Source organism: Amblyomma maculatum, chromosome 5, assembly GCF_055883805.1.
Source record: "Amblyomma maculatum isolate TAMU_Amacu chromosome 5, ASM5588380v1, whole genome shotgun sequence".
Classification (NCBI taxonomy): domain Eukaryota; kingdom Metazoa; phylum Arthropoda; class Arachnida; order Ixodida; family Ixodidae; genus Amblyomma; species Amblyomma maculatum.
This window is the reverse complement of record NC_139348.1, coordinates 131,040,060-131,067,282: the sequence shown is the minus strand read 5'-3', so window position 1 is coordinate 131,067,282 and position 27,223 is coordinate 131,040,060. Positions and strand designations below refer to the sequence as shown.

Below are 27,223 nucleotides of genomic sequence, written 5' to 3'. Positions count from 1 at the left end.
TCTATGGTTTCATCCTCTTTACATAACAAACAGCGAACTCCTTATGGGACAAAAATTTATTTTTCTTGCAACCACGCTTTAACCGGCAATGTCCCGCTATGTAAAAAAAGAAAGAAAGATTTGGCTGCAGGAGTAATGTCCATTGTTTAAACTCTTTTAAAGACATCTTGACCAGGGCCTGCACTGTACATGGTCCTATACAATAGAGGAGGAAACAGTGCGTCACATATATCTTCTAAGTTTCTTCCGTGTCACATGACTAAGGTAATCCGATGAAAACCGTGTATAAAGAAAATGACAAGCTTGAACAACTTCCCTTAAATACCCCCGAATAATTCCTTTAATACAGCGGGTTGTAACGGCAAATTCAGGGAAAAATCTGCCCAGTCTCAACTCAATAACAAAACGTAAAAAGGGCTCCTTAGTATCACAAAAGAAAATAAAACGGCTAACTGTCACACAAATAAATGACAAACTAAAGCCTTCAGCGCGCACCCTATAAAGAATGTTTGCTCGACTGGTCCTTTTCCCAGAGGAACCCCACACAAACACCGCAAACACCCTATGCAACTTTTACACATTTAGACAGGAAGAGTGTAGCACTTACATCACGTACCACAGCTTGTTGACAAATAAAGGTTGCAAACTGTGGCACGTCCAACCATCGAGAGGTTCAATCCACCAAAGCCTGTTGGCTTTTCGCTAAGTTCTGCAACCTTACATCGCCAATAAGGCTCACTATCTGTATAAACTAAAAAAAGGCACCTAAGCACCTAAGTACCTTAAATTGGCGAAGATAGCCGGGGTCCGAGGCCGTTATCCTAGGCATTTTCCCCAATTGACTGCACTTTCATTTGCTTCACAGAAAGCTTCACCTTTCTAACCACTTCCGAAATGCTTTGCTAATTTGAGTAGAAAACGGCAACATCATCCGCGTATGCCAGCACACGAACATCTTCCCTATGCAATCTAAATCCTGTAATACAATTGTTATATAGGATACTTAAGTAGAACTGTGCAATATAGATGTAAAACAACAGAGGTGAAAGAGGGCACCCTTGGCGCACTGACCGTTCGACCCGAATTCGGTTTCCAACCTTTCTGTTCATGATAAGGCGCGTTGTGTAACCACTGTAAGTCCCTTTTCAATCCATTGTGAATTATCTTCCCAACATGACATGCTCTAGCAGGGTAAGAAGAATATTGTAAGGGACACAGTCAGACGCTTTTTCCAAGTATACTTGCAGCATTGCAACAAGTGCCCCTGTAGCATCACATACCTTCACAACACTGAGCGCCTTCTGTATGTTTATAACAATACTGTGTCCTTTGATATCGCAAGTCTACGAATAATATATCTCGTCACACTTTGAAGCTTTATAACGAATGTGTATTATAAATTTTACTATCCCCGCAGTCGATCACCTCGATTGTTAGTCTCCAATATAATCTCAAGTCGTGCATTGCACATCGTCGCACTCATCTACTTTCATCTGTGCGCGAAACCTTTAGCACTTCCTTCTCTATTTGACAACCTTAAAAACCTACCACTTTTTGCCCTTAGCTCACCAGCTGATCTGATTATAATTTTACAGATTTTTTTATCTTGTACTTTTTATCTTTGCTCTGTATTATTTGATTGTTTGGCACGGTGTGTGAAAGCGTTATTTTCTGTAATAAAATAGTTGTGAAATAGCGCTTGCGTTATCGTCTTAATTTTTCCGGGCTTCTGGAACTCGCTTTCTTATTTAGGAATTGCTTACCTTATTGATTTCGATTACTGCCTCGCCCTTAGTACGTTGGTCGTCATTCGATCGCAGGATTCGAAGATGCTTGACATCGGCACAGACGACGCCGTGGAGATGGAGAAGCTGTCTCTGCTCCTGCCCAACAAGGAGGGCGATGGGCCGGCGACAGATATAGAAGTCGACGCGGAGGTCGACTCCATTGGCCCTACGAATGAAAGCGCCGTCATGGCAGTCTAGCGAAATAATTGCAGTTCAGTGCATTACATACAGGGGAATTTTCTCGAATGATCTTGTGTTTTCAGTTTGATGTTTTCTAGCGCGAAAGTATTCGTGTATATTAACTTCTGTTCATTTGTTGGACTCATTTTACATCAGTGGTGGACATCGAAGCAATCGTGTACGCTTTTCACGTAAAAGGCGCCATCTCGTAACCGCAACTGGAACAGCCGCTATGCCCATCGCGCTGAGAAACACAGGGGCTCTAGCACACAACTTGATCGCGTGGCCCAATGGTCATGAATGAATCATCTGTAATTGGACGAGGGGGCCGCATGACGGGAGGGTATGCGACCCACTGATCACATGAACGATTAGTGACTGATTCATTAAATTGTTCTCACAAAACAATGAACGACAAGTAATTACGATATTCCAGCAGCATTACGTGAAGGTACTCTTTTCAGGGCGATAACATTAAGGAATATAGTAATAATTGGTTCACAGGAAGGGAAAGTTGCAGCATCTCTCACACGTGAACTGTGACCCCTGAATCGCGCCGTAGGGGAAGGGAGCAAGGTGGGAGTGAAAGCTGAAATAAAGGGGTGCCTTTATGGGGGGCTCGGGAGCAATTTCGACCACTTGACGATCTTTAACGTGCAGTGATATTACACAGCACACGGATAGCCGCCTCTTCCCTTCGCCTCCATCAAAACGCAGCCGCCGACGGTCGGGATCGAACCCGGATACTCCGACACAGAGGTCGGTCATCTTAATCACTGCACCACCGCGGCGGGGGGCTTTAAGGGCCCATTCAGAGATAAATGTGGGGGATGGTATAACCCGCCTTTCAGGGCATGACACGATGGCGTTCATGACTCTCGTCTGTAGATCCCCTTGTGGACCCTTTCCCGCCATGGGGACTAGTGCACCGTTTGGGCGCTCGACTAATGAATCCAAGAAAGAGGGTTGAAATCACGGCCACAGCTGCCACTCTTCGACGGAGGCGAAAAGCAAGGCGTCTTTGTACAGTGCGATGTCAGTGCACGTTAGAGGACCCCAGCAGAAAAAAAAACATTTCGAGAGTCATCCAATACGCCATCACTCGCGTCCTTAGTCGCCTTGTGGCGTTAAAACCGACACTAATCATGCTGATCACCGTACATATAGATGCCATTGGCTACTCGCCTAATCGCCAACCCTTTAAGTTGGGCTTGTTTTAGGTCACACACTCAAGAAACTGCCGTAATGTCGTAAGATAATATATCGTGTGAAAGGCCTCGATATATATGCACTGCTTTAACCATGCTATACTAACAAGCCTGTGCGGTTTAGAGGCATTATGTCAGATTACAAATTCAATGGTCCTTGGTTCTAGAGAATGAATCTAGTTGGCCGCACATGACTTGCCACGTGGTCTCGAGAAGTCGAAATGCACCGACCAATCAGTGCTCAGTGTCACTTACCAGCTGCCACCTGCCAGTAACGTGCTCGGTATGTTTCACTATGCGCCAACGTCTACAACCTGGTTTTAACACCGGTTTTTAACGCGACAGCGTTCAAGACCTCCTACTTCAGATCACCTGGCATATCCCGTACAAAAATGACCTATAGACTTTTATGGTCACGCTTTAAGTGGCATGTAAATATTAGTAGGCATCTATAAAAAATTCTATACCACTTCATAACGATATAAAATCGCCTTAGCTATCTATGGAAAATTTTCCTGAGGCCATTGACAAGCAGTCATACAGTTATCTTCAGGTGCCTATAGAGACTAATTGGGTCTAAGCTACAAACTTCAAGCCATATGAGCAGTTCTAGCTGTCTGCAGAAAACTATGTTCCTGAGGTTATATATAAGTAGTCATGTAGTTATATTTGGCGGCCTATGGAGATGTAATTGCTTTTAACGCTGTGGACTGCAATCTATATATACCGTTTTATCTGGCTGTAAAAAACTATGTTCCTGAAGCGATAGACCAGTAATATACACTTACATTTATCAGCCTATAAAGATGTAACTAGATCTATTGCTACATACCGCAAGTCATATGAACAAAGCTGTAGAAACGGTGCTCCAGATGCTATAGACCAGTAATACGCCATCTTTATCTCGCTACACAGATGTAAATGCTTGTAAAGCTACAGACTACAAGTCATATAAGCAGTTTATCTGGCTATAGAACTCTGTAGGTATCTGAAGATATTGATCAAGTGTCTTTCAGTTACCTTTAGCAGCCTATAAAAAGTCCGTAAGGCATGAATTTGAAGGCACTTACATAGTCGGGTCCAATTCCTTTCATGACTTAGCCTCCAACGATGCTACATGCGACGAGAAATGCTATAACATCACCCGTAATGCTGCATGACGAACGATTGCTTCAGAATTGCTTCAGCCTTCAAGTGCACAAGCAGATATATGCTATATGCTACGGTAAACTGTATGTCATCAGCCGGAGTTCTGTACAACGAGCAGATTGCGTCACATTTATGACACATATAAATAATTTTCAAAAGCTGACCACTTCTTAAACTGGGGGTCTATAACGACATTACTGAACTGTACGAGGCGCATATAATCGCACATATAAGGAGGTTGGCCACCACATCAACGAGATGGAAGATTCTGGGTAACTTAAGATTCCGTGATTGAGTCCCGGAAAGGAATGCAAAAGTAAAAATGTCGATCGAACTGAGGAATGTAATCACTATTAAACTGCTAGAAAAAAAAAAGAGAAACATGCACCCTGGTTTTCAAGAAAGCATGAGCAGGGCAAGAGAAAAGGCCCTTGAAGTCATGTTAGACGGCTCGGAATACACTGCTTTTGTTGACGTGGCGGAGTACGGTGGAGGCAACTCTTCTCTGGTCGTGGACGTTAAAGATTCTGGTGAAACATTACCCGCTGATTCGATAAAACAAAACTCGGGGACAGCGGAGGAGGCGACTATCGCTATGACAAAGGTCAGCTGCAAAACAGTCACCACATTTATCAACTCCAAAGTCACTATTAACAATTCAGCATAGCCACGAGGAACCTCTCGGATAAATTAAGGGATGTGGAAAACTTGAAATTCAGCTAATACGCAAATGACGTCAACCTTTGGATCAACAATGGAAGCGACGTGAGCATAAGGGACATCGTGGTGTCCTATGGGGCAGAAAGACCTCTTATGCTCTCCGCAAAAAATGTAGCTCTTCGTCTACAATCCGAAAAAAAAAAAAAAACCAAGATGCAAACTGCAAATAGACATCGGCATCAAGGTAGACGGACAAACGGTACCAAACGTCGAACGCAAAACAATCCTGGGGTTGCTCATATAGACTGATGAATACAATGAAAATAAGATAAAAGGACTGGGCAGCTACACCGCACAGGTAATAGGCCTATTCAGGAGAGTAGCACTCTAGGGCAGTAGCCTCCTGCAGTTGACGCAAGCCTAAGTTATCAGCAGAGTATGCTACGCGACTCCGTACTTGAACATTAGAAGTGTCTAAATTAACAGAATCGATGCACGTATTATCACGCGATGCGTGAAGAGGGCGCTGGGTCTACACACCCTGACCACGACGGAACACTTACCCGATATGGGAGTGCGCAACAAGTGGGTAGAGCTAGAGCTAGTAGAAGTTGTACGTATGAGACAGCTAGAAAGGTTGAGTCAGCCAAACATTCTGGGCTGGGTGAGGCTACAAACAGACAGAGGAAAAAGAAAGGTATCTCCTCAAGGAACTGGCGGAAACGTAGTCGTACCACACCTTCCCAAAATATGCACCGCGCATATAAGAAGGAAAGAAGACAGAAAAAAGCAGAAACGCCGATGAGATGCGCCGACAACGTGAAATGCGAGGAGGTCGCGTACGCAAACGCAGCTAGTAGAAAGATGGGAGCAGCGGCAGCCGCGGAGCACAGTCATCAGTTCAGTTCAGTTCAGTTCAGTTCAGTTCAGTTCAGTCGTTCAGTCGTGTCCGACTCTTCGTGACCCTATGGACCATGTCCCGCCACGCTTTCCGGTCTCTCACTATCTTCCTAACATCACATAATTTCATCTGCAGTGTCTCGAGGATGCCATCTAACAATCGCGTTCGCTGCCTACCCCTTCTCCGGCGACCCTCAACCTTTCCCAACATCACATCTTTCTCCAGCGGCTCTTCTCATCAGATGACCAATGTAGCTGAGCTTTAACTTTAGAATTTGACCCTCCAATGAGCAGTCAGGGTTTATCGTTGACAATATCGACTGATTTGACCTTCTGGCAGTCCAAGGAACTCTCAAGAGCACCACAATTCAAACGCGTCAATTCTTCGGCGGTCAGCCTTCTTCACAGTCCAACTCTCGCATCCATACATCACAACTGGAAAGACCATAGCACGAGTTATACGGATCTTGGTTGGCAGTCTAATGTCTCTGCTCTTCACTAGGCGGTCAAAGCTAACCATGGCTCTCTTTCTCATAAGCAGGCGTCACCGTCATCACCGGCATCCATTGGAAGTCGAAACAACCACGCAGCCTAAGAAGTAGGAATAGCGCTCGCTTGCGTGGGAACCGAAGCTTGCCTAATCATAAGTGGCAGCAAGACAGCTGTCTGGAATTTCGGAACAGGAAGGGTCTCAATTGAGGCAAGCAAAATTCTAGCCAAAACAAAGCGAAATCGAAAGACCGATATTATTAGGACCCCTGCACACGAGTCCGCCCCCGGGCAACGAGGCGGCGCACGAGTTAGTATACGAGGTCTCGACTTCCGATTAACTGTGGTGCAGTCCGAGTGCATGATGATGGACGAGAGGTTGGACACTTATTGTTGAAAGTGTTATAAGTGTTATAAAGAAATTGTTGAAAACTGCAGATTGAGCAGGAGGTTGCTAAAGAGGCAGTCGCTTGGCAGCGCTTACAAGCTGATAACTACCCAAACTCGGTCTGCCGTACCTAACACATGTCGGGAACAGGCTAGAAGATAAATGTGAGGGCTGTGAGGAGAAGGCTACTCTCGACCACATCATATGACAATGCCCTAACTCCCCGGACGCGAGGGAGAATAATGACAATAAAACCACCTGGGAACCTTCTGCGAAGCGAGTTTCTCGCGGATCAGCAGGAAGTCATCCGCCTGACGGCAACACCCGCGAAGACCTAATGTGTATTCGCTGTCTCTAGTCGCGCAGGCACCAGCCCTGCATCCTATGCCTACGTGCCGGGAGTGGGAGTAGGGGGCCTCCTATATTGTTGGACAACTAAATGTTCACACAACTGAACTCAATTCAAAATTGAAGTGTGCTATTGACATGAACTGTCCCACTCCAGAGACAACTTTCATGACTTCGAAGCGCACTCGAAGGTCAAATGAACGCACCACTGAATCCTGAGCGAAACACTTGGGCGTCACTTTATTGGCGTGACAGTGACCGAGGATGGCGCAAGAACATGGCTGTAGTACTCTCTGGACATTTAATTTTGAAGCTTTATATTGCACTTTGCTCCGTGTAAACCAATCCTCTTTCCAGTGCTCAGCGTTGAAGATTATGCGAAAACAAATAATTAAACAAGCATCCTGTTAACACCAAGGGAATGTCTAAATACCTTGCCGCTCCTCAGTTGGTCCTGTCGGCGGCCATCGGCGGGCACACTCTGTCAGTGCATTGGCTAGTACAATGGCGAAATAGTGGGCGCGAGAGCGTAAAGTCAAAATATTGGGAGAACATTTTGGCCGGCTTGTTGACGTGTGTTCGGTTGAAGGCGCTAGAAAACACAGACAAAAAAATAACGAGGGACTTGAGCGACTAAAGTAGGGACAGGCGAAATCCTGAATGCCGCATTCTGCTAACAAAACGAATTAACAATTAGTAGGTAATTACCCAATTACTTAGGAAATAAGTAATTATTACTTATTTAATTATTGACTCAGTTAATAATCAATTGATAATGATTAATTATTTGATTATTAGTAATTAACCATTGATTGACGCAGGGCCATATAAGACACGCATTCGCGCATACTGTGGTGATGCTCTGTGATTGGTCAATACCTCTATGACGTCATACCGCCTCGGCCAATCAGAACGCCGCAAAAGCGGGTCACATTTTGCCCACGACAGCATGAGCCATTAAAGGCTTTCGCCTTAAAATGCACTCTGATGCTCGCTTTGCTCCTGTCATCAAGGCGTTCTTGGTTTCAAGCCTCTATCTAATAAGTGAAGCCGTGTATCACTCTTTGAGGCTTCGGGTGTGAGTCTAAAAACTACCACAGCAAAATATCCCTCGCTTTATATTCCACACACTGCTGCTCCCGTGAGTGTACCGGTCCCGAACGGGGTAAGAACTCCTGTCAGCCGACGCCTGCCCGGCACATGCGTGACATGTAATGACAATTAATACGAAGGTGATCGGTTTTGGAGTCAGGAAGGAAAAGAGGGAGTAGGGGCGGAGGGGAACATTTTTGGGGCAGTGAACCATGCATTTTCTTTTCGGCAGGTAAAGTGTGAAGCAATTCCCTTCGAATTATTTGTTACTGTAATCGGTGCAAAAGGCCCGTTAGCATCGGAACGAGCAGTAGTCAAAACAAGTAAACGACCACAGACACCTAAATTTTGCTTCTTTCTTCAAATTACTTGATGCGTTAGAGAACAGTGTGCATGGATTTCCCTCCAATGCCCACGTACAGTTCTAACTAATTGATAGCTGACGTTTTCCTTGGTCCGCTTTCCGTTTAAATTTTATAAATATAACGATAGTTATGATATGTATGTAATATTTATGCGATGTGAAGCACGAAATATACTCACTGACACGTAGTTTTACCTCACTTCTTGGTTACAGTGGTGCCTCAATGGTATGAGTGACAACAACGGCGTATTAGCGGTACTATTGCAGTTTTGTTTTGGACACCTCACGTGACATAAACAGCATTTTCACGTTACTGCCTTCGTTCGGTTGATGAAGCTAACATCGTATGAGTACTAATAAGAAACTCAATTATAAATTATTTCGAAGTTTCGGTTAAACATATATCGTAATCTATTCTGCATCACAAGGTGAAAAACATGCAACTGATAATGAGCTGTTCACAGTTAAGCTGGGCAGGAAGAGTAGAACCTGGGGCGAAGACAAGAGACAGGTATTGTATATACCTATAGGGTGGCGTAGCAGCCACATAGGTATTTAGGTGCTTGCTTTCGCAATGTTGCGACCATACATTTTTTTTTGTATATTCTGCCTGTTTTCTAACGAAAAAACTTGCAATATATCGTTTGCTCTGTCCCTTTTTCTTTTCCTTTCTCGTGCACTATTTTACTATCACATAAAAGAGATTAACGATACCACACCTCGGTTTTGTAATTTTCTTGAGTCAGTGTGATTTAAAAGATATTCACTTCACATGTCACAAAAGCTTCAAGTTAGAAAACAAAATTCTCAGCGGCGAGCGGCAGTATAATGCAGTATATGGATTACTGAAGTCTCATTGAAGTCTGGCCAATCCTTCCTCGTAGGTATTTGCCATGAGCCAAGGAAGAAGAATAAGAAGAGCCAAAAAGCTGTTCTCCTCGCGCAGCTACGACGAAGAAGAACAAGCACGAGCTTTCCATTCGTCACGGCGTATTAGGCTACGATTTCAAGACACGCATACTCAGGGCCCCCGACGGCAGGGAAGACAGAACCGCACCAGAGCTGCTTCAACTTCTCCTGCCAGGCCAGCCGCCTAACCACCCGGTGCGGCCTTTGGCGCAAAGCACAGCAAAAGGTAACCGCGTCACTCCGGAACCTACATCTCAAAGGCTGAGCTGCGATTCGAGTGGTTTCCCTGATAGAAATGCACAGTGTGGTGATTTCGTCACTGTGCATCTTGTCAAGGACATGATGTAGCCGGCATAATAGCATTAGAAACTCAGATAACATATACTGTTCCTTCGATTTGATCCTACCCTTACGACCCACGCCGTATAGTTTTGCAGTAATGAGATTGGTACACTTATCGTTATACTATACCCAGTCGAAAAAAATTACAGAAAAATTTCTGTTGTTACGACATAATTTCTGTGCGGTTTTTGACAAAAAACCTGTTGTCACAACAGAACTTTCTATAGTAACATCAGAGCTTTCTGTGGTTACAGCAGAAAAGTGCGACAGAATACAGACAACAGAAAGCTACTACAGAAAAACTACAGAACTACAGAAAAGTACTACAGAACTACAGAAAACTCTGACGTTTACGACAGAAATACAAAGTATTCTGTCGTATTATGACATGGTTCTGTAGTTTTTTTCGACCGGGTAGCCATGAGGCAGGACAGGCTCTTGACGAATAATCTTTGCTTTTCAGTAGCGTCAGGGCCAGACACCTCTCCTGCTGCTTCTTAATAAGCTACCAAGTGAGCGCTTTCTGGTCCGAATAAAAAAAAAATGAAGAAAGACATCCCTGACCAGAAACCAAGCGACCCAACAGACGTGTTGCCGCACTCTGCGGGAACCAAAACCTTGACGGAGCACTCTACTCACTCTTCGAGGAAAGGCACTGCCGTCAACGAAGACACCGCCTCCAGTCATCCTCGCAGCCCTTCTGTGCATGAGGAAGCGACGGTGTCTGGGCACAGCGTGGTTGAGACAAAACCGTCACCTCAGCCACCACACGAAGAGTCCCAGCCACAGGTGGGCTCATATTGTAATATTTAGTTTATTAATAAACGGACATCTCGAAGCTCACAAATAACCAAACATTTGTTGATGTCTGCGCTGTTTGGTATTTTTTGAGATCCAGTGGTAAATGTTGTACAATGCCATGAAGCTAAACCTCACCGGAATGCCTCTTTGGGTGCACAGATTCACTGCTTGCCTCTCGTGGCCTTAACGATAAGCTCCATCCCCTTTTAGTTCATACTCGTTATTTCTTCCCTCACCCTGTTCCCTTGTGCTGACATCTACGCTGACACCATTGATACTGGAGTCTCTGGAGTCTCTTTCGTTAACTGTGATTGCTTCAAAAGAACAGAAAAGGAAGAGGCTTTCGACTTTTGTCTGGTGGCTCCATCTTGTACCGCCTGTATGAGTGCTTCGCTCTACGAGCAGCTAAACAGAGGCTTACCCACTCATCACATTTATAAGCCTAATGCACGATGTAAAAAAAAAAAAAAAAAAGGTTTATCATTAAGGCTTACCGCGGAGATCAGAGATATTTGTCACGCATATCATGGGACTCCTTTGTGCAATATGAGCAGTCCCTGCGCTGTTAATAGAATCGGCAGACGAATATACGGAGAATAAGGGACACATTTTCAGATACTTACAAATGGAGGCAGCAGCCACTGACAGGAAATAAAGCACAGGGTGTTTTTTCGCGTTAATTATTGTTAGATAATTATGGGATAAGATATGGCTCTCTATGTAAGCACTTACACTAGTGTTCTCTGGCACGTCGCCACGTTTGGCAGACTTATTTTTTTTTGCCATTTTTTACGTCCAGATTGCCGACATACTCAGGCGACACGTGTCGCATGACGGAGTATATATATAGGCCCGCAATTAAGTATAGATAAATAATAATTATTGAGACTTAAAATTTACTCGATGCAGAACACATCGGTCTCCTCTTCCTGCAAGTGATGTAGGAGGGATTCGTACAACCCTGATGTTCGAATTATGCATTTTCAACTGCAGAGAGCCTAGCTTTTGTTCATGTGACGTGACCCTGATGTTCGAATTATGCATTTTCAACTGCAGAGAGCCTAGCTTTTGTTCATGTGACGTGCTTGAGCAAGCGAACAGTACTCGTATCGACCGTTACTCGTGGCGGGATTCCAGCGCCTGGTTAGGATACACGTCAAGATCGCAACAGCAAATATCCCTCAACGGAGGCCCACTGGGAAGAGGTGACAAACGATTATTATGTGATAGCAGTTGATTTCATTCCATGGAGGCACTTGGCAGTTATATGCGATTTTACGGTAGAAGGTTAACAGGAATGTTCTAGGAACCGAACGGCGTTATGGCCTCCTTGGATGAGCATGTATCGCTGCGTACTTCGATCGTATTCGAATATTTAAAGGTAAGGCTGTCCAGAAGGAACATACACCACCTGAGCCTGTGTTGTATTCGATACGCATTGCACAGACAAGCCGGAATGTTGGCCAGAATCGTGATAGAGCGGTTAATAACTCTCCGGTCTTCAAGTGGCGGCTTGTTTTTCGTCACAAGTACAATGACGTTCGAAGATTAAGCAGTTCAGCATGAATAGTCAAATGAAAGCTTCTACAATTACTGTCAGAATAAAAGAAAGCACGAACAATGTTTTACGCAAATAAACTAACGCGCAACGTCTCTCGTCGCTGCAGGAGGACACTACGGCGTCTTGCGATGACTTGAAAGAAGGCGACAAGTACAATGTCGACGAACCGCGCACGGACCCCCGTGAGCCCTTCCTTGGGCGGGCCTGGATTGACCGACGTCTGTCCTTGGGCGAAGTGATACCCACCCTGCCACCGGACTACTTCTCGGCCAATGTCGCTTTGGTGTCCACTGACTGCAGCGTGAGTTTCGCCGGAAATTGTCTACACTCTTAATCTGGTTCCACATACGTCCTGGTTATAAGTGGAACTTTTTTAAAGTTCCATTTATAACTGGAACCTATGTGGAACGAGATTAAGAGTGTAGAAAAACGCAGTGCAGAACATACGCATCGACTTCACTTCAATGGAATGCAGATCTGGTCGAGTCCGTAATGCATCACTGTGGTAAGGCGTCACAAAAATTGGACACGCGTAATATTCTGTGTAAGTGTTTTCAGAATGTCTGAATCGCATACTCAACTTGATTTCCTTTAATATGTTTTTGTTGTTGCCTTAAATAAATAGCCACCTATGTTCCGAGTCACTTTATTACATTAAATTTCTTTGTCGCTGACAACCTAATTTAGAAACGTCGTCTACAATTACCATTTTTTTTTGTATAAGCTTCATTCGTACAGTTATTATCACAGCAACGAAATAGTGAATGAATTTGGATCAACTTTCGTTGCCGCTGCTGAATTTCCTTACAGACACCATTCGAAAGGCACAGAAAACGTGTTCATGAGAGCACAAGGCGACATGTTCTTATGGACGGTATATAGTTTGTCTGAGTAGAAGACATCCTTCATAAAACTGCCATCCCATAGTTCCTTCGTTACAGCCTACCCTGCTGGTGTGCGACTGTTGGTTGCCTTTAATTTGCGAAGGACACATCGGCCAGGAAAATGTCGGCTTTCCTATAATGGCTTAGGGTATTCCGCGCTAATAATTTATAATTGCAGAAGCACTGCTCCTGCTAGGCTATTATGTCCTCTGATAGACAACTCATAGTGCAAGCTATTACGATGATTCCATAAACGGCCCGCTATCTTCCATATAGCAAAGAAGCCCTCTCGTGTTATTTACGAACACATAATTACATCGCCCTAATTTGCAGCCCTCGTAACCACACCCGGACATCTATTGATATTCCCCCAAGAAGCGAATAACACTAGTGTAAATTCGAAACAGAGCTGGCTTATAAATTAATGAATGAACCTCTTTATTTCCTCCTACTTTCACTACCACCTTCCTACCTTCCCTTACGGCGCGGGCCAGGTGTCCACGGAACATGTGTTACAGATACTGCACCCTTCCTGTGAACCAATTAATACTAGTAGCAGTAAAGAAGAAAGGAATAAAGAACGAAATAAAGAAAATGAATTCATGAATGAATAAACGAAGGATCGAACAAACGAATGGTAAATTCACGCTTACCCGTTTCTCCGCAGAGAGACCTCCTTGGAGCCTTGAGGGAAGCGATGGAAGCGGCTGGCCAAGACAGTTACTCTGCAGAGCCTCAACCCGACCCACGCGAGCCCATGAGTTGCCGTTCCACCATAGACCGGTGCATTTCACAAGGCATTGTGATCGCCACTTCACCGTCAGTGAAGTCTCTACACAGCTACTCGGGAAGTAGCTCAAGTAACCCAGCACCATTTGTGGACAATCTGGTGAGAACTGCCTCACAAAAAGCAAAGGGCGTGCGCCATCACGTTTTTTTTTTTTTTTGCCGTCAAACCCAGAATACTGTTCTCACTGATAGTGCGGTATAGTGAGGTAGATTACACAATGATGAAGGCGTCATGGTGACCAACGATAACTACGAGTTTATGTCGCTGTTGTACCTTGTCGCCCCAAAGGATATGAAGAAAGCAGCGAAGCGATAACCACGATCTGTGTCCTTAATTTACTCAACCTGCTTTACACAGCGCCGAAAATGGAGGAGATTCGTTTAGTCAAAATGATGAACACTGAATCCAATGATTCCATTCTGATTGATGCAGAAGGGGGACGTGGGAGCCGCGAACAACATGGCTCACGAAGCTGAGGGCTCATCCTTGGTTGTGGATCTCCGCGAGCCGATGAGTCACCGGGCCTCGATAGATCGAAGCTTGTCGACGGGGAAGGTGATCCCAACCACGCCACCGCCCGGTTCTCCCGTACGAAGAATTTCCAGCGCTGCTGACGAAACTGTGAGTTGTACCGCTCTAGGAAGTATGCACTTACCTCACAATGGCGGCCATATTGTGCTGCATGTAGCACGGCGAGAGACTACAGGCGTATCTACTGGGCTTATAGTTGTCTTTTTCGACTTACAGGTGACGTCATGTAATCAAAATAAAGTGCATGAAGTCACCTGAATACCTCTCATAATAACGTTGCTTGTCGTCACTTAGGCGAACCTTGTTTTTGTCATGCAGATTTTTTCTTCGTATTTCCCTCACACGTTTTTCTGATACACCACTTATCGGCGGCAGTGACAGTGGCTCTACCCTCACTGGAAAACAGGGGATACCAATGGTAAAACGGAAGCAACTAAGCAGCTAAGGTCGTCTTCTTTTTCTCCCTACTTATTATACGTCCAGTGTCCATTAATCTTTATTCAACTTCTACAACTTCCATTGGTTAATGATCTAGCCTGAACATACGTGAAAATCACTAATAGAATAACTTCTTCATCGAAGCGTTGGGATAGCAGTGCCGATACCGAAGCGTGGCAGTTAAAACAAGCGCCCCTTAACTCTTCCAATTGCACGGTACCATATGCATTCTCATTTGTGTCACATGACCATCACGTACTGCCTAATGCAATTAAGACGACGGTCGCGTTGGCAACCTAATTTGTCCTTGCAATAGAACTGAGAGTCGAGCTAGTTGGTGCATCATTTTGCTAAAATACACCGCGCAATAAACAAAGGACAAGCGAGCATAGGACAGCGCTGTTTCCGTCTACTCGCTTGTCCTATATTTGTTGCACTGTGTATTAAAAAAAAAAAATCATTTGTCCTTCATCGCTTTCCCGCAATGTATCCCTATTTCACCCTAATAGGCCGATCTCGCAGCTTGAAACAACACCACCAATACCCCCCTTTCCCCTTTCCCCTTCCCCCCTCCTCCATTCCCCTGCCCCTGAAGCACCGAAAGCAGAAAGAAGCGCTTGCCGCTGCTTTCCTTCGAGGAGCTTCACTGTTTAGCGCCCTTGTTAGCCCGATTTATGCAGTCTGTATCGTCAGTCACAGCGAACGTCCCTTTGTTACTCCCTGGAAATTAATCTAACTCGCTGAAACTCAATGCAAAGCTACTTTTCTTATTACCAAAAAGAAGTGAGAAGGCTTTTTTGTTGTGTGTTTGCCGGGTCAAGATTCACCCAGGTCAAGAAGATCACTGCATATGCTTTATTCTCGAAAAAATATTTTTAACGTTCCTTAGAACTTCTCTTTGAAATCAATGAAATATACAAAAAATTCGGATGACCAAGCTGTGAAACCGACCTGATGTTGAATGCCAAATATGCTAATAACTACGCCAAAGACGACACGATTGTACAGGTTACTAACAAGTGGTATGTATATGTGCATATAAGATCATAAATGTAAAGTTGTATCACACCACGTTGCGACGAGTGTGTTGAAATTGTCCCCATTATGGTGTTGCAGTCGTTAGGGGGCTCAAATACTGTCCAAAGAGGTGGGATCGAATCCCGGCCACGGCGGCCGCTTTTCGATGGAGGCGAAAAGCAAGGCGCCTGTGTGCTGTGCGATGTCAGTGCACGTTAAAGAACCCCGGCGGTCAAAATTTCTGGAGCCCTCCACTTCGACTCATAGCTTGAGTCGCTTTGACGCGGGCTTTGTAGCCGTCGTTACTGAAAGAGAGCTAAATAAAAAGTAATGAGCCCAATGTGGTTCTGACGCTCTCTTCTATCTACAGAGGACAGATGCTAAAAAAGCGTAGACTCACACATGCAACTCCCACTAAGGTGCCTTACCAACGAGACGTATGAGGTGTCGAACATGAAAGGGATCGCAGTGTACATGGGAGGACAACATGGGCGGTTTTTATCGCACTATTTTATCATATGTCTTACACTTCTAAGTTCGCCACTACGGTAGGGAACTTAGAAGTGTAATTAAGAGGAAGAAATGGGCATGGGCAGGATATGTAGTGCGAAGAGAGGATAACCGATGGTCGCTTAGGGTAACAAACTGGGTTCCAAGGGAAGGAAAGCGTAGCAGGGAGTGGCAGAAAGTTAGGTGGGCGGATGAGGTTAAGACGTTTGCAGGGGTTAAGTGGATGCAGCTAGCACAGGACCGGGTTAATTGGAGAAATATGGGAGAGGCCTTCGTCCTGCAGTGGGTATAGCCAGGCTGATGATGACGATGATGATGGCTTCTAAGTTCAGTAATACTTTCCTGTTCAATCTTTGCATTCTCCTATTATGAATGCAGGGACATCTACCAAAACATGTGATAAATATGGGGTTGCCTGTGCCCCTTTCGCATTTAGCGAATTTTCCGATGGTACTGTTATTACCATACTTCGATGGTGTCGCCCCTCTCCAGACATAGAGTTCCGCTTATGCTTCCGGATCTGAAACTCGGTACCGTTTAGGATCTATGCCGAGCATTTATTACGTTGTTCTTTAGCTTTGCTGCAGTCGGCACTTCGTGACGTATATAATACTGAAACACGTTTCGCCTCATATCAGCTAGAATGAGGATTTCGTACCTTTGAAGCAGCGTCTTCCCGCAGTCCCTTTTTTTACCAGAAGCTCAGATGACGACTTCACCCTGTTGAGCTTTGGAGATTTCAGAGCAAACGGCAAATGGCACGCTCACTCACTCCGGTGAGCTCGTTGGCTTGAGGCGTACATATGACATGGAAAGCTAAGGCTGACTACTCCTTACGCCAACAAGCAGGCTGAACAACATATCATTTGCCTACTTTGACAACCGTCGGCTCTTTAATCTCGTTATGATCTTTGGCGATAGAAGATGTACGGTTTCGGAAGTACACGGTGAACAGCGAAGAGCAGACGTCATTTTCTTGGTGGTGGGTGTCCCGAAAACCCGAGACGGACTTTAATCCAGAAAAACTTTGAACAAAAAAAAAAAAAAAAAAGAAAACCTCTTCGCAGTTACGTTCAACGCTGTATTAAACAGAGTCATGCTACAAATGTGGCCAAAATAACGAGGTTTACGATTTCCGTTTGTTTTAGGGCGCATAATGTTAACACGGGGGCTGTATTCATCTGTGCAGGGTGTTAATGTGTTTCGGTATTGCAGCTTTGTCAGCGCTGCCAAGATAAGCAGTCACGGAATATAGTTGTATTGTTGCGCCGGCATGCAGTGGCCACCGTCACTACTCGCGGTTCTATGTACGGAGCTGCCCTAAGAGATGGCGCACGTTCGAGGGGTACTGATTGCGCCGCTTTGCATTCTAAGCACAGTACTAGGGCATAGTTATTTTCATGTTTGGTTAATCAAACGCCGTCATTAATTGCCGTCAACAGTGTAAAATAATCGATTCCTTCACTACACCTAGCAATGAGCTCACGCCACTGGCCTGGAGAGCCTCTTTGAACGCCACCTCCACTTCGTTGTTCACTTGTATACTACAGCTGTACTCTTGGGAAACTGAAGCCATGTTAGCTAAATTGGTCAAATTCGAAGAAGGGGCACGAACACGTTGTGTTTGATTTTGCTACCGGTTCTATCATATAGTTCCAAGATCAGGCTTCGGGGAAACATAGGCGAAGTTGGTGAATGGAGACCGCTTAGCGCAATTAAGAGGCCAATGTGATAGCGTTGGATTCTGGATCCATTTCTCACAGATGAAAGATCACGGAAACAGCTGCATACTGGGCACAGTGGGAGAGAACGGCAGTAATATGAGTGGTGTTCGGCTGCGGTGTTTGCATAGTGCTCCTTGAGCAGAGGCCAGCGAACTAATGCGATCGCGCCTACGTGAGTTCGGAACCTTAGGTCGGCGCACTTTTGCCATGTTCACCTTTTCTTTCTAAGGATCCGGCTGGGTCCAGAGAAATACAAGCTGTGGTTGATCGTCGCACCAAGAGTGTCAGTGCTATCGTATTTGCGTATGAGAGATAGGTGTCAGGTGTACCTTACTCCGCACATTTAATCTTCAATAGCAGGTTATAACATGGCAATAGTCCTTCAGTTTGTTTGCAGGTAGCGATGAGAATCTCTGATTGGCTCCCTTAAGTAGCCAAATATTTTCCTCAACTATTTTTGTTGTCACAAAATTTGACTCATCATCATCATCAGCCGGACTATACCCACTGCAAGGCGAAGGCCGCTCTCATATCTCTACAATTATCCCTGCCCCTTCTTCCGTTAAATTACTCTCTTACTTCTCATTTATTAGACCTAACCTGGAGTATGCATGCATAACATGGGATCCTCACACTAAGTCAAGTACCAACCGTCTTGAAAAATTACAAAGGAAGGCAGTTCGGTTTATATTTAATAAATTCGCTAGGTTTGACTCACCCTCTCAAGCAGTGATAAAAAATTCTATTCCCACACTTGAGTCCTACAGTAAACAGCTGAGGCTTGAATTTCTTTATGTCCCGGTAAGTAACAAACCTGCAATAAACCAGCCCCCTTATATATCTCCTGAAATAACACGACACACAAACATCACCATCCTGACTTACTGACACCTTATTATGTTCGAACTGACACGTTTAAGTTTTTCTTTTTCCCAAGGACAATATCAGACTGGAGCAATATTTTACAGATGGTATGCAGTGCGACTAATATTGTGTAAATTTGTATCAGTTTTTGTTGTCATTTGCTCTTGTTCATATGCATCTATGCCCCCCTGCTTGGACCCAACGTTATGCAGTATGTAATAAATAAATAAATAAATAAATAAATAAATAAATAAATAAATAAATAAATAAATAAATAAATAAATAAATAAATAAATAAATAAATAAATAAATAAATAAATAAATAAATAAATAAATAAATGAACGCCCTGCCCATGTCCATCAGTGCTTCTTGATTTCCACTAATATTTAATTAACTCGTTTTCTGATCCACTCTGCACGCTTCCTATCCCTTAAATTTACACCTACCATTTTGCGTTCCATAGCCCTCTGCGTTGTCCTAAACTTAAGCAGACCCCTTATATTTGGCCTGCATATTTCAGTCTCAAAGGTGAGAACAGATCAGATGCAACTGTTGTATACTTTCCTGTTGAGCGATGCCGGTAAGCTGCTTGTTATAATCGGCGAGTACTTATCAAATTCGCTCCATCCCAATGTAATTGTCCTAGCTATTTCCCTTTCACGATTTGGATCTGTGGTTACTACCGGTCATAAATAGACATATTGGCTTACAATTTCCAGTGCTTCGCTACCTTTGCAAACTGCTGTTCCCGAGGTTACTGAGCATTATGCTAGTCTTCTTTCTGTATAATAATTTTTAGTCTTTCTGCTTTTCCTGTTTAAATTATCAATCATTTTTCCCATCTTCCCCTCGGTTACTTAGGAAGGCGATGTTATCAGTGAATTACAGATTACTGAGGTATTCTCCATCCACCCTTATCCTTAACTGATCCCTTTGTAAGCCCGAGTACTTCCTTTAAGCAAGCTACGAATAGTACTGGGGAGATCGTGTCTTCTCGCCTAACTCCTTTCTTTATGGGAGTTTGTTTACTTTAATTATTGCAGAACTATGCTTGTTATGGAGCCACTATAGATTTCTTCCACTACTTTCACACATGGCTATAATATCGTAATGCCTGCGTGGCTGCAGGTTTTTCTACTGATTGAAATGCTTTTTCGCAATCCATGAATGCTATGTATAAGGGCTGGTTATATTCTGAGCATTTTTCTATGATATTATCATTAGTAGAGTACTCTTTCCTAAACCTGCTCTATCTTTTGCTTAATTGAAGTCTAAGGAAATTGTACTGATTCTGTTACTTATTACCTTAGTAAATATCTTGTACGTTACGGAGAGTAAGCCGATTAGCCTATACTTTTTCAATTCCTTAGCGTCTCCTTTCTTAGGAATTACGAGAACTTATAGCACGCACTCAGTAATGATATATCTCTGAACGTATCGCTCATCACGTCTACACTAAGGTAGTCATCCTCGGTTAAAGCTTAATATCTCTTCAGTAGCGAGAACCTGAATTTTTCTGTTTCCCCCCCACCGCTATTTCGTTGGTGTTCTTCCTTAGTAATATGTTTCGTTCCCTCTTCAAATCAAGACAAATTTGATACCTTGCCATCCTGTGGTCACTGCATCGCACCTTTCCGATTACCTCTATATCCTACATAATACCAGGGTTAGAACGTAAGAACGCAAAATGTAGCCAATTTCATTTTTAGTCGACCCTTTAGGGCTTTTTCATGCCCACTTCCGGTTCTTCCATATTCCGAAGAAGGTATCCGTAATTACTAAGTTATTAGGCTCTGCAAACCTAACTAGTAGTGCCCCCTGGTATTTCTAGAACCAATGCCATAGCTCCCCACTACCTGGTCTCCAGGCTGCTATGGAAAACCGTATAATAGGTTTTCACTTTCCCCTTTGCCTATTCTACATCTTCGTAGAAGTTTTCGACTGCCTGGTCAGCATGGCTGCATGTAGGCGCGTAATCCCGTGCTATCTTCAGTTTATATCGCTTATTAAGATTAATTACGATGTCTGCCACTCTTTAATTAAATGACTACAAGAGCTGACTACACCGCATTTATATAACGCATCTTTTATTTCACTTTCCTATCAACAGGGGCCCTCAGTATCGCCCCTATCTTCTACGAACCACGACCGCTTCAAGGACCGACCCTTGCCACGACTACTGTTCGCCTCCGGCCTGGTTGCGTTCATTCTGGCAGTAGTCGCCGTGTCCGTGCTGGTCGTCCTCCGAGTGTACCGTTCCGTCTACTCCCCCGTCTTCGACGTCTGCGACAGTGACGACTGCGTGGAGCATGCCAGGTTCATCCTGGTGACACTAAACCAATCCACCAACCCCTGCGTCGACTTCCACGCCTACGTCTGCGGACACAGCGAGGTCGAGCCCGCGAGGGGCAACACTCTCGCACATGTTTACAATCGCGAGGTCGTGAACATGATCCAGGATCCGCAGGTGACAGTATGCTTAGGGATAGCGATCGTCGGAGGCCTTGTGTATTGCGCCTTTTAGTGACAGCCCAGGTACACAAGGACGAGTTTCATGCGTTGTATGCAATAGAAATATATACAGAGGTGATCATAATCTGTCAAACATCTCTAAATGTTTTATAAAGGGTTTTAATTCAGTGTAGGCTATTGGGGTTGGGTGTTTCTAGGACAGGGAGCCTGTTACTGCCGACTCACGGCCAGCTTACTCACGCATTTTTTTTACCTTACGCGGCAATCGTTGGTCGTATAACGGTACAGGTGGACTTTCGTAGGTCACCCCCAATTGTGTTTGCCTTTTGTGCAGACAAGCACCTACTTTTTGATAGCACATGGGCTTGATAATTTTGTGTTTAGTATTCTGTGTTTAGTGTGTTTAGTACTGACCTTTATTTAGTACAATTGTGTTTAGTACTCACCTGTTTAGTACTGTTTAGTACTGTTTAGATTTTGTGTTTAGTACTCACCTATGGGGCTAAAACGTGAAGGCTAACCAAGAGGGTTCTACTTAAGTTGAGGACAAGTCAGAGGGCTATGGAACGAAAAATGGTAGGGGTAACGTTAAGAGATAGGAAGCGTGCAGAGTAGGTCAGAAAAATAACTCAAGTTACTGACATTCTAGTGGAAATCAAGAAGAAGAATTGGGCATGGGCAGGACATGTAATGCGAAGAGAGGATAACCGATGGTCGTTTAGGGAAACAAACTGGATTCCAAGGGAAAGAAAGCGTGGCAGGTGGCGGCAGAAAGTTAGGTGGGCGGATGAGGTTAAGAAGTCCGCAGGGCTCAAGTGGATGCAGCTAGCACAGGACCGGGTTAACTGGAGAAATATGGGAGAGGCCTTCGCCCTGCAGTGGGTATAGTCAGGCTGATGATGATTATGATTCTGTGTGAAAGTGCTCGCACCTTGAACGGTGTTTTGTGTTTCTTCCACACAGAGGCTCCTGGCCTTTACCTACAGCTCGTCCGCGGCAGCCAAGGCATTCGCTGCTTTCTCCAGATGCAACATGGATCGAGGCGGCGACGCGGACGTGAAATATTTTAAGGCGTTCATGCGGGAGCGTGGAATTCCGTGGCCACTTCACGCATCAACTTACGGAAATGACACCGGTCATACTGATGTGCTCGATGTCCTCCTCGACCTCGCCGTAAATTGGAGAGTGGCTCTCTGGTTTGACGTCACTGTTTCCATGCGTAATGGCACTCCTGTCATCATCGTAGGAGACATCGGAGATATACCCGCGTTGCGCATGGAACAACTGGCTGCTTTCGACGACGCCACCTACAGTGATGTCGTTCGGAAATTGTCACTCTTTCTGAGTGACAACAAACTCAGTCCTAACGAAGCGGAAGTGAAGGAACTGCACCAGGACGAAGCAGCCTTCAGAGGGGCCCTCTTTTCTAATGACGCGTATAATACTGAGGAAGCGTTCGATGACCTTGTAATTGTCAGCGATGTCGCCTTGGTCTTTGGATCCGCTGTGACTTCCGAACGGTGGGAGGCGCTCCTGAACAAGTACTTAAACGCCGCTATAAACGTTTCTAACACAACTAAAATTCTCATTATGACGAAGCAGCAGTTTGGTCGAATTGGCAAAGTTGTCGATTCGCTTCCGAACGAGAGGCTCCTAAATGTTATTGGCTGGACATTCGCGTACGCTTACGCTTGGATCGTGAATTCAGACTTCAACTTCCTCTCTCCAGCAGCAGGGCGTATTGCGACGCACGTCCAGTGCTTCCTCGCTGTCCAGGAATCGTTCGGCATTGTGCAGGGGGCGCCCAAATTTCAAGCTGCGTTCGACGCAAACGAAAGGAGCAGTGTGATCTCTACACTATACTGGCTGTCAGCGGCACTCTTCGGAAGAGTTAATTCTTCGTCCAGAATAAGAGAGTCGACGAAAATCGAAGCCCACGGAAAGATCTTCGCCCCGGTGTCGAAGAGGTTATGGCCGCCCATACCCTACTTACACACGGGTCCTCTCGATGAGCTGTACAGTAGTTTTTCCGACGACGCAAAGAGTTTCTTCGAGGCCTGGATCCAGTCGAGGAAAGCGCTGAAGACAACAATGGCGAAACCGTACTTCGGCAGCCTCATGACATCTCGGTGAGGCTCTACGTAAAACTGAATAACCACGTGCATTGAGCGGTGCCCTTAGCTAACCACCATGGTGGCTGGCCACGTTCTGTGCAGTGTAGTGGCCATAGCTTATTAGAAAAATAATGTTAACAAAACTATCGAATAAGTGCTCTAGAACTCGGTGCAAAAACTGGCTGAGGAATCCATGTAGTTTCGCGGTGCTAGATCTGGTCTTGCGGTGACAATAACGGACGCTTTTCTAAATCTGTTGCAATTCATACTTTCCCCAGTAAACAGCCTCCAGAAGCAGTGAATCTCGGAGGTCGGTGCTACCTCGAATAAATTCGTTTACGTGCAGCTGATTGGCAGACTTAACGCTGCTTAATGTGAAGTACTTGAGGCGAAATTGTGCACAGGTATACTTTCTTTCAGGTACCGCTGGCGTTCGGGCAACGCCCTCTACTTGTACTCGCTGAACGAGCTGCGGTTAGGCCTCGCAGTCCTGTTTCCGCCGTCGTACCTGCGCGGAGGATCGGCAGCCATGACATACGCGGGGCTCGGTTTCCAGCTGGCCAGCCAGTTGGTGCGGACCGTGGACTTGCGAGGGCGCACCTTGGACAGGGAGGGCCGCAATGCCACCTGGTGGCTGCCCAGCAGTCAGGGACAGCCGACGTGCAGGTTTGTTCACAGACACTACTATGAATGTATTGAGACGTAAACTTCGGGAAGGAAAAGGGAGGAGGGGGTTTGAGTGTGAACAGATCTCGAAATTTTCGAGGTGCTGCATTCCCTCTTGTCCCCCTCCCTTTGCTCTTCCGATTTTATTTTTCGCGCCCGTGCTCTCTACACACCGCATGAATATATTAAATGTTAACATTAATAGAAGGGCCGGCTTCTCGACAAAAATTGTCCATGTTCAAAAAAAAAAAAAAAAAAGAGCTGGCGCTATTAAGCTTAAGTTATCTTTTCGTCTCCGTTGGAGTGCACTGATCTGGTGGAAGCGACAGTGGAAGTTCGCGCGAAACACTTGCATTCAGCGCGCGTAAGCATTGGAACCTAAAGAGTAAGCAACAACGCCTCCGCATAAGCACCTGAGCTACCTGAAAATGTTTTCCTTGTTTCGCCAAGCATTGATATTCCCTCAAGACTCACAGCCGCCTGGCTGACAGCTTCACTCCGTTTTGGGGTGCACGACTTTTCTAAGGCATTTTCAGGCACATAATAATAATGCCTCCTTTTTTTTTAGTTCTACGATGCCATTTCGTTGCAGTCTTTAAATATACTTTCAATCTTATGCCTGCCTTGCCTGCGTGTGTGATCTTACGTCAGTGACTTAGAAATAGGGTCAACGAACCTCCCATGTTGAAACTAGACAATTTCTCGCTCTCTTTTTCTTTTTGTATGTTCCTTTCTTTTTATCCCCATTCTCTGTTTTTTCTCCTACTATAACTTTAATTTTATTCTCTAAACGGTGGCGTATATTAAGGCTCACTGAAAACATATTTATTGCTACGCCACTAATTAACGGCACTGCCAGAACTGTGAATAAGTACATTAAATCAGTAAATAAAGGAATGGAGAGGCGAGGATGATGTTTTCTAAGAACTGGGCTTCCCACTCTCAGAACCATGATAAAGTACCCGATTGCTGTCCTCGAACTCGAGCATCACCGCTCGTACTTCTTCCTAGCAAGATATTCACACCATGATGGAGCCGAGTCGGCTCCGAAACGTCGTGATTTTCTGTTAAAGAACTTAGTTGGAGTCATTGACCTGTATTTAAAAATTAAAATTAAATTCCCCAACCAGACAGACTACTGTCAAATGTTTTCTTTTGAGGTAAAAATGGATTTACGTTTCTTCCTCAGAAAACAGCAACCGATCTGTTCTCGAGACGAATCCTACAGGCCCGTCGCACATTATATCTTAACTAGATCGCACAACCACTCACACAAGAATGAAAATTGTGAGCACCATTTTTATATATAATTAACATTTTTGCCACATGTAAACAATTTAAACAAAAAAGCTTCCCAGGATCTCAATGTGCGGAAGCTACTATCGCAAAAATGTTCAGGGTCTGACAGTGCATGCCTATTACACATCTATCATTCTCACGTTCGCTCTTAGACTATGGATGCATAGTTATGGCTAACCAAGAGCGCCTTACCTGAAACGACTGGATACCCTCCATAATATCTGTCTATGATTGTCATTCAGGGCCTAAAGGACACCCACAATAGCCAGTCTTCGTGTGGAAACAAATGAACCTGTTATAAGATCGAACAACAGCATTAACTACATATATGCCTTAAAAATTTGTTCCAAGCCAAACTATATATGTTATTCCATAGTCACAAAATGCACATCCAGAACAATCAACACGTCCCGGGCGACAAAGCCACTGCTCTTGCATTCCGAAGAACAATGCCAGAACTTGTATATAATGAATTAAATGCTCAGACCCACGAGCCACTCCCCATCTCTGGTACACTCTCCCTGCAGGTTTAGAGCGCAGCTCTTTGGCGCCAGGCCATGCGTTTCGCATCGTCGTTGTCGCGTCGGCGTTGTCCTCCGCAGTCGAGGCAGCGCAGGCTTCTTTTTCGCAAGGTGAGCCAAGGTTTCGACATGAGAACTTGTCATCGTCTTTGAAGAGACTACAAGTCATCTTGTCTAAACGTTGGCTCAGCTTCCGAACAGCAACTCCCCCTCAATCTTTGTTCAGTGCTCTTGCATGCTGCGAGGTCATCTTCTTTCTGATGTTCTACCCTGTATCATAATATCTAGGAACTTAACAGAGTATCTAACCTTGTGTTTGGCGCATTACAGCCACAGTTTCGCATGCGCCATACGCCACAAAACTCCGCATCTTTTTATGAAGAATAGTATGACAGCATTTCATGGAAGTGCGACAATTAACAACTAAAACAAACATGCAGACTGGACGGTGCCAAATCGGGAATGGAGCGTGGGATTCTCGGTGACCTGTTCGCCCTGGACATTGCGCTGGAAGCTATGCGGACGAGTTCGGCGCAAACCCATCTCCGGGTTCCGCTGCGGCTCAAGTCTCTCGAAGTGCTGACGGCCACGCAGACATTCTATGTTAGCTACTGCAGTCATCATTGTGGCCAGCTTGGTGCGCGATTGATGTGCAACCTGGCCATGAATGCTTCGGAGTTTCACGACGCGTTCAATTGTCCCGCTTGGCAAGGAAATTCAACACCGACCTGTATTTTTGTGTAGAGCACAGAACAAGCGGGATATTCGGTGTTTTCGTTCAACATATTATGTGAAGGTTGTCGTTTCATGCGTTGTTTTTTCTAAGGTTCATCACTGACATTTCATCCCTCAGTGCGTAGACAGCTTGTGATTATGCTTACTTGGCATTTCATAGATACCTATCCAGGGAACGCAAGAAACACCCTTAAGAACTGTCTTTCACATGCATAGACAAAGATCGTGATGGAACATCATCGTTCAACTTGGATTTTTAACTTACTGAGGTGCTTTTACGTTCGAACATTATCTGCGCTACGACCCTAGCTCTTCGAATGGCATTAGCGAACTATCTGAGGCCAAAACGTGAAACGTTAATTTTATTTATTAGGTTTAGCTTTTGAGTAAGCGATTCATTAATTCAATACTCCTACAAGCATTGTTTGTGTATGACACGTAAACTTGGGTATGCTAATTTGTCTCGTGCACAGACTTCT

General features: G+C 44.8%; 1 protein-coding gene across 1 annotated transcript; it reads left to right on the top strand.

The window, feature by feature from the left end:
* Positions 1 to 10,359: 10,359 nt before the first annotated feature.
* LOC146189555 (neprilysin-like) lies at positions 10,360 to 26,753 on the top strand. Its single transcript, XM_084605295.1, has 8 exons — positions 10,360 to 10,605; positions 12,285 to 12,479; positions 13,730 to 13,951; positions 14,285 to 14,473; positions 21,048 to 21,410; positions 22,373 to 23,538; positions 23,944 to 24,189; positions 26,450 to 26,753. Exons 1-8 carry the CDS (start codon positions 10,360 to 10,362, stop codon positions 26,751 to 26,753), a joined length of 2,931 nt encoding a protein of 976 aa, XP_084461421.1.
* The last annotated feature ends 470 nt before the right edge of the window (positions 26,754 to 27,223 follow it).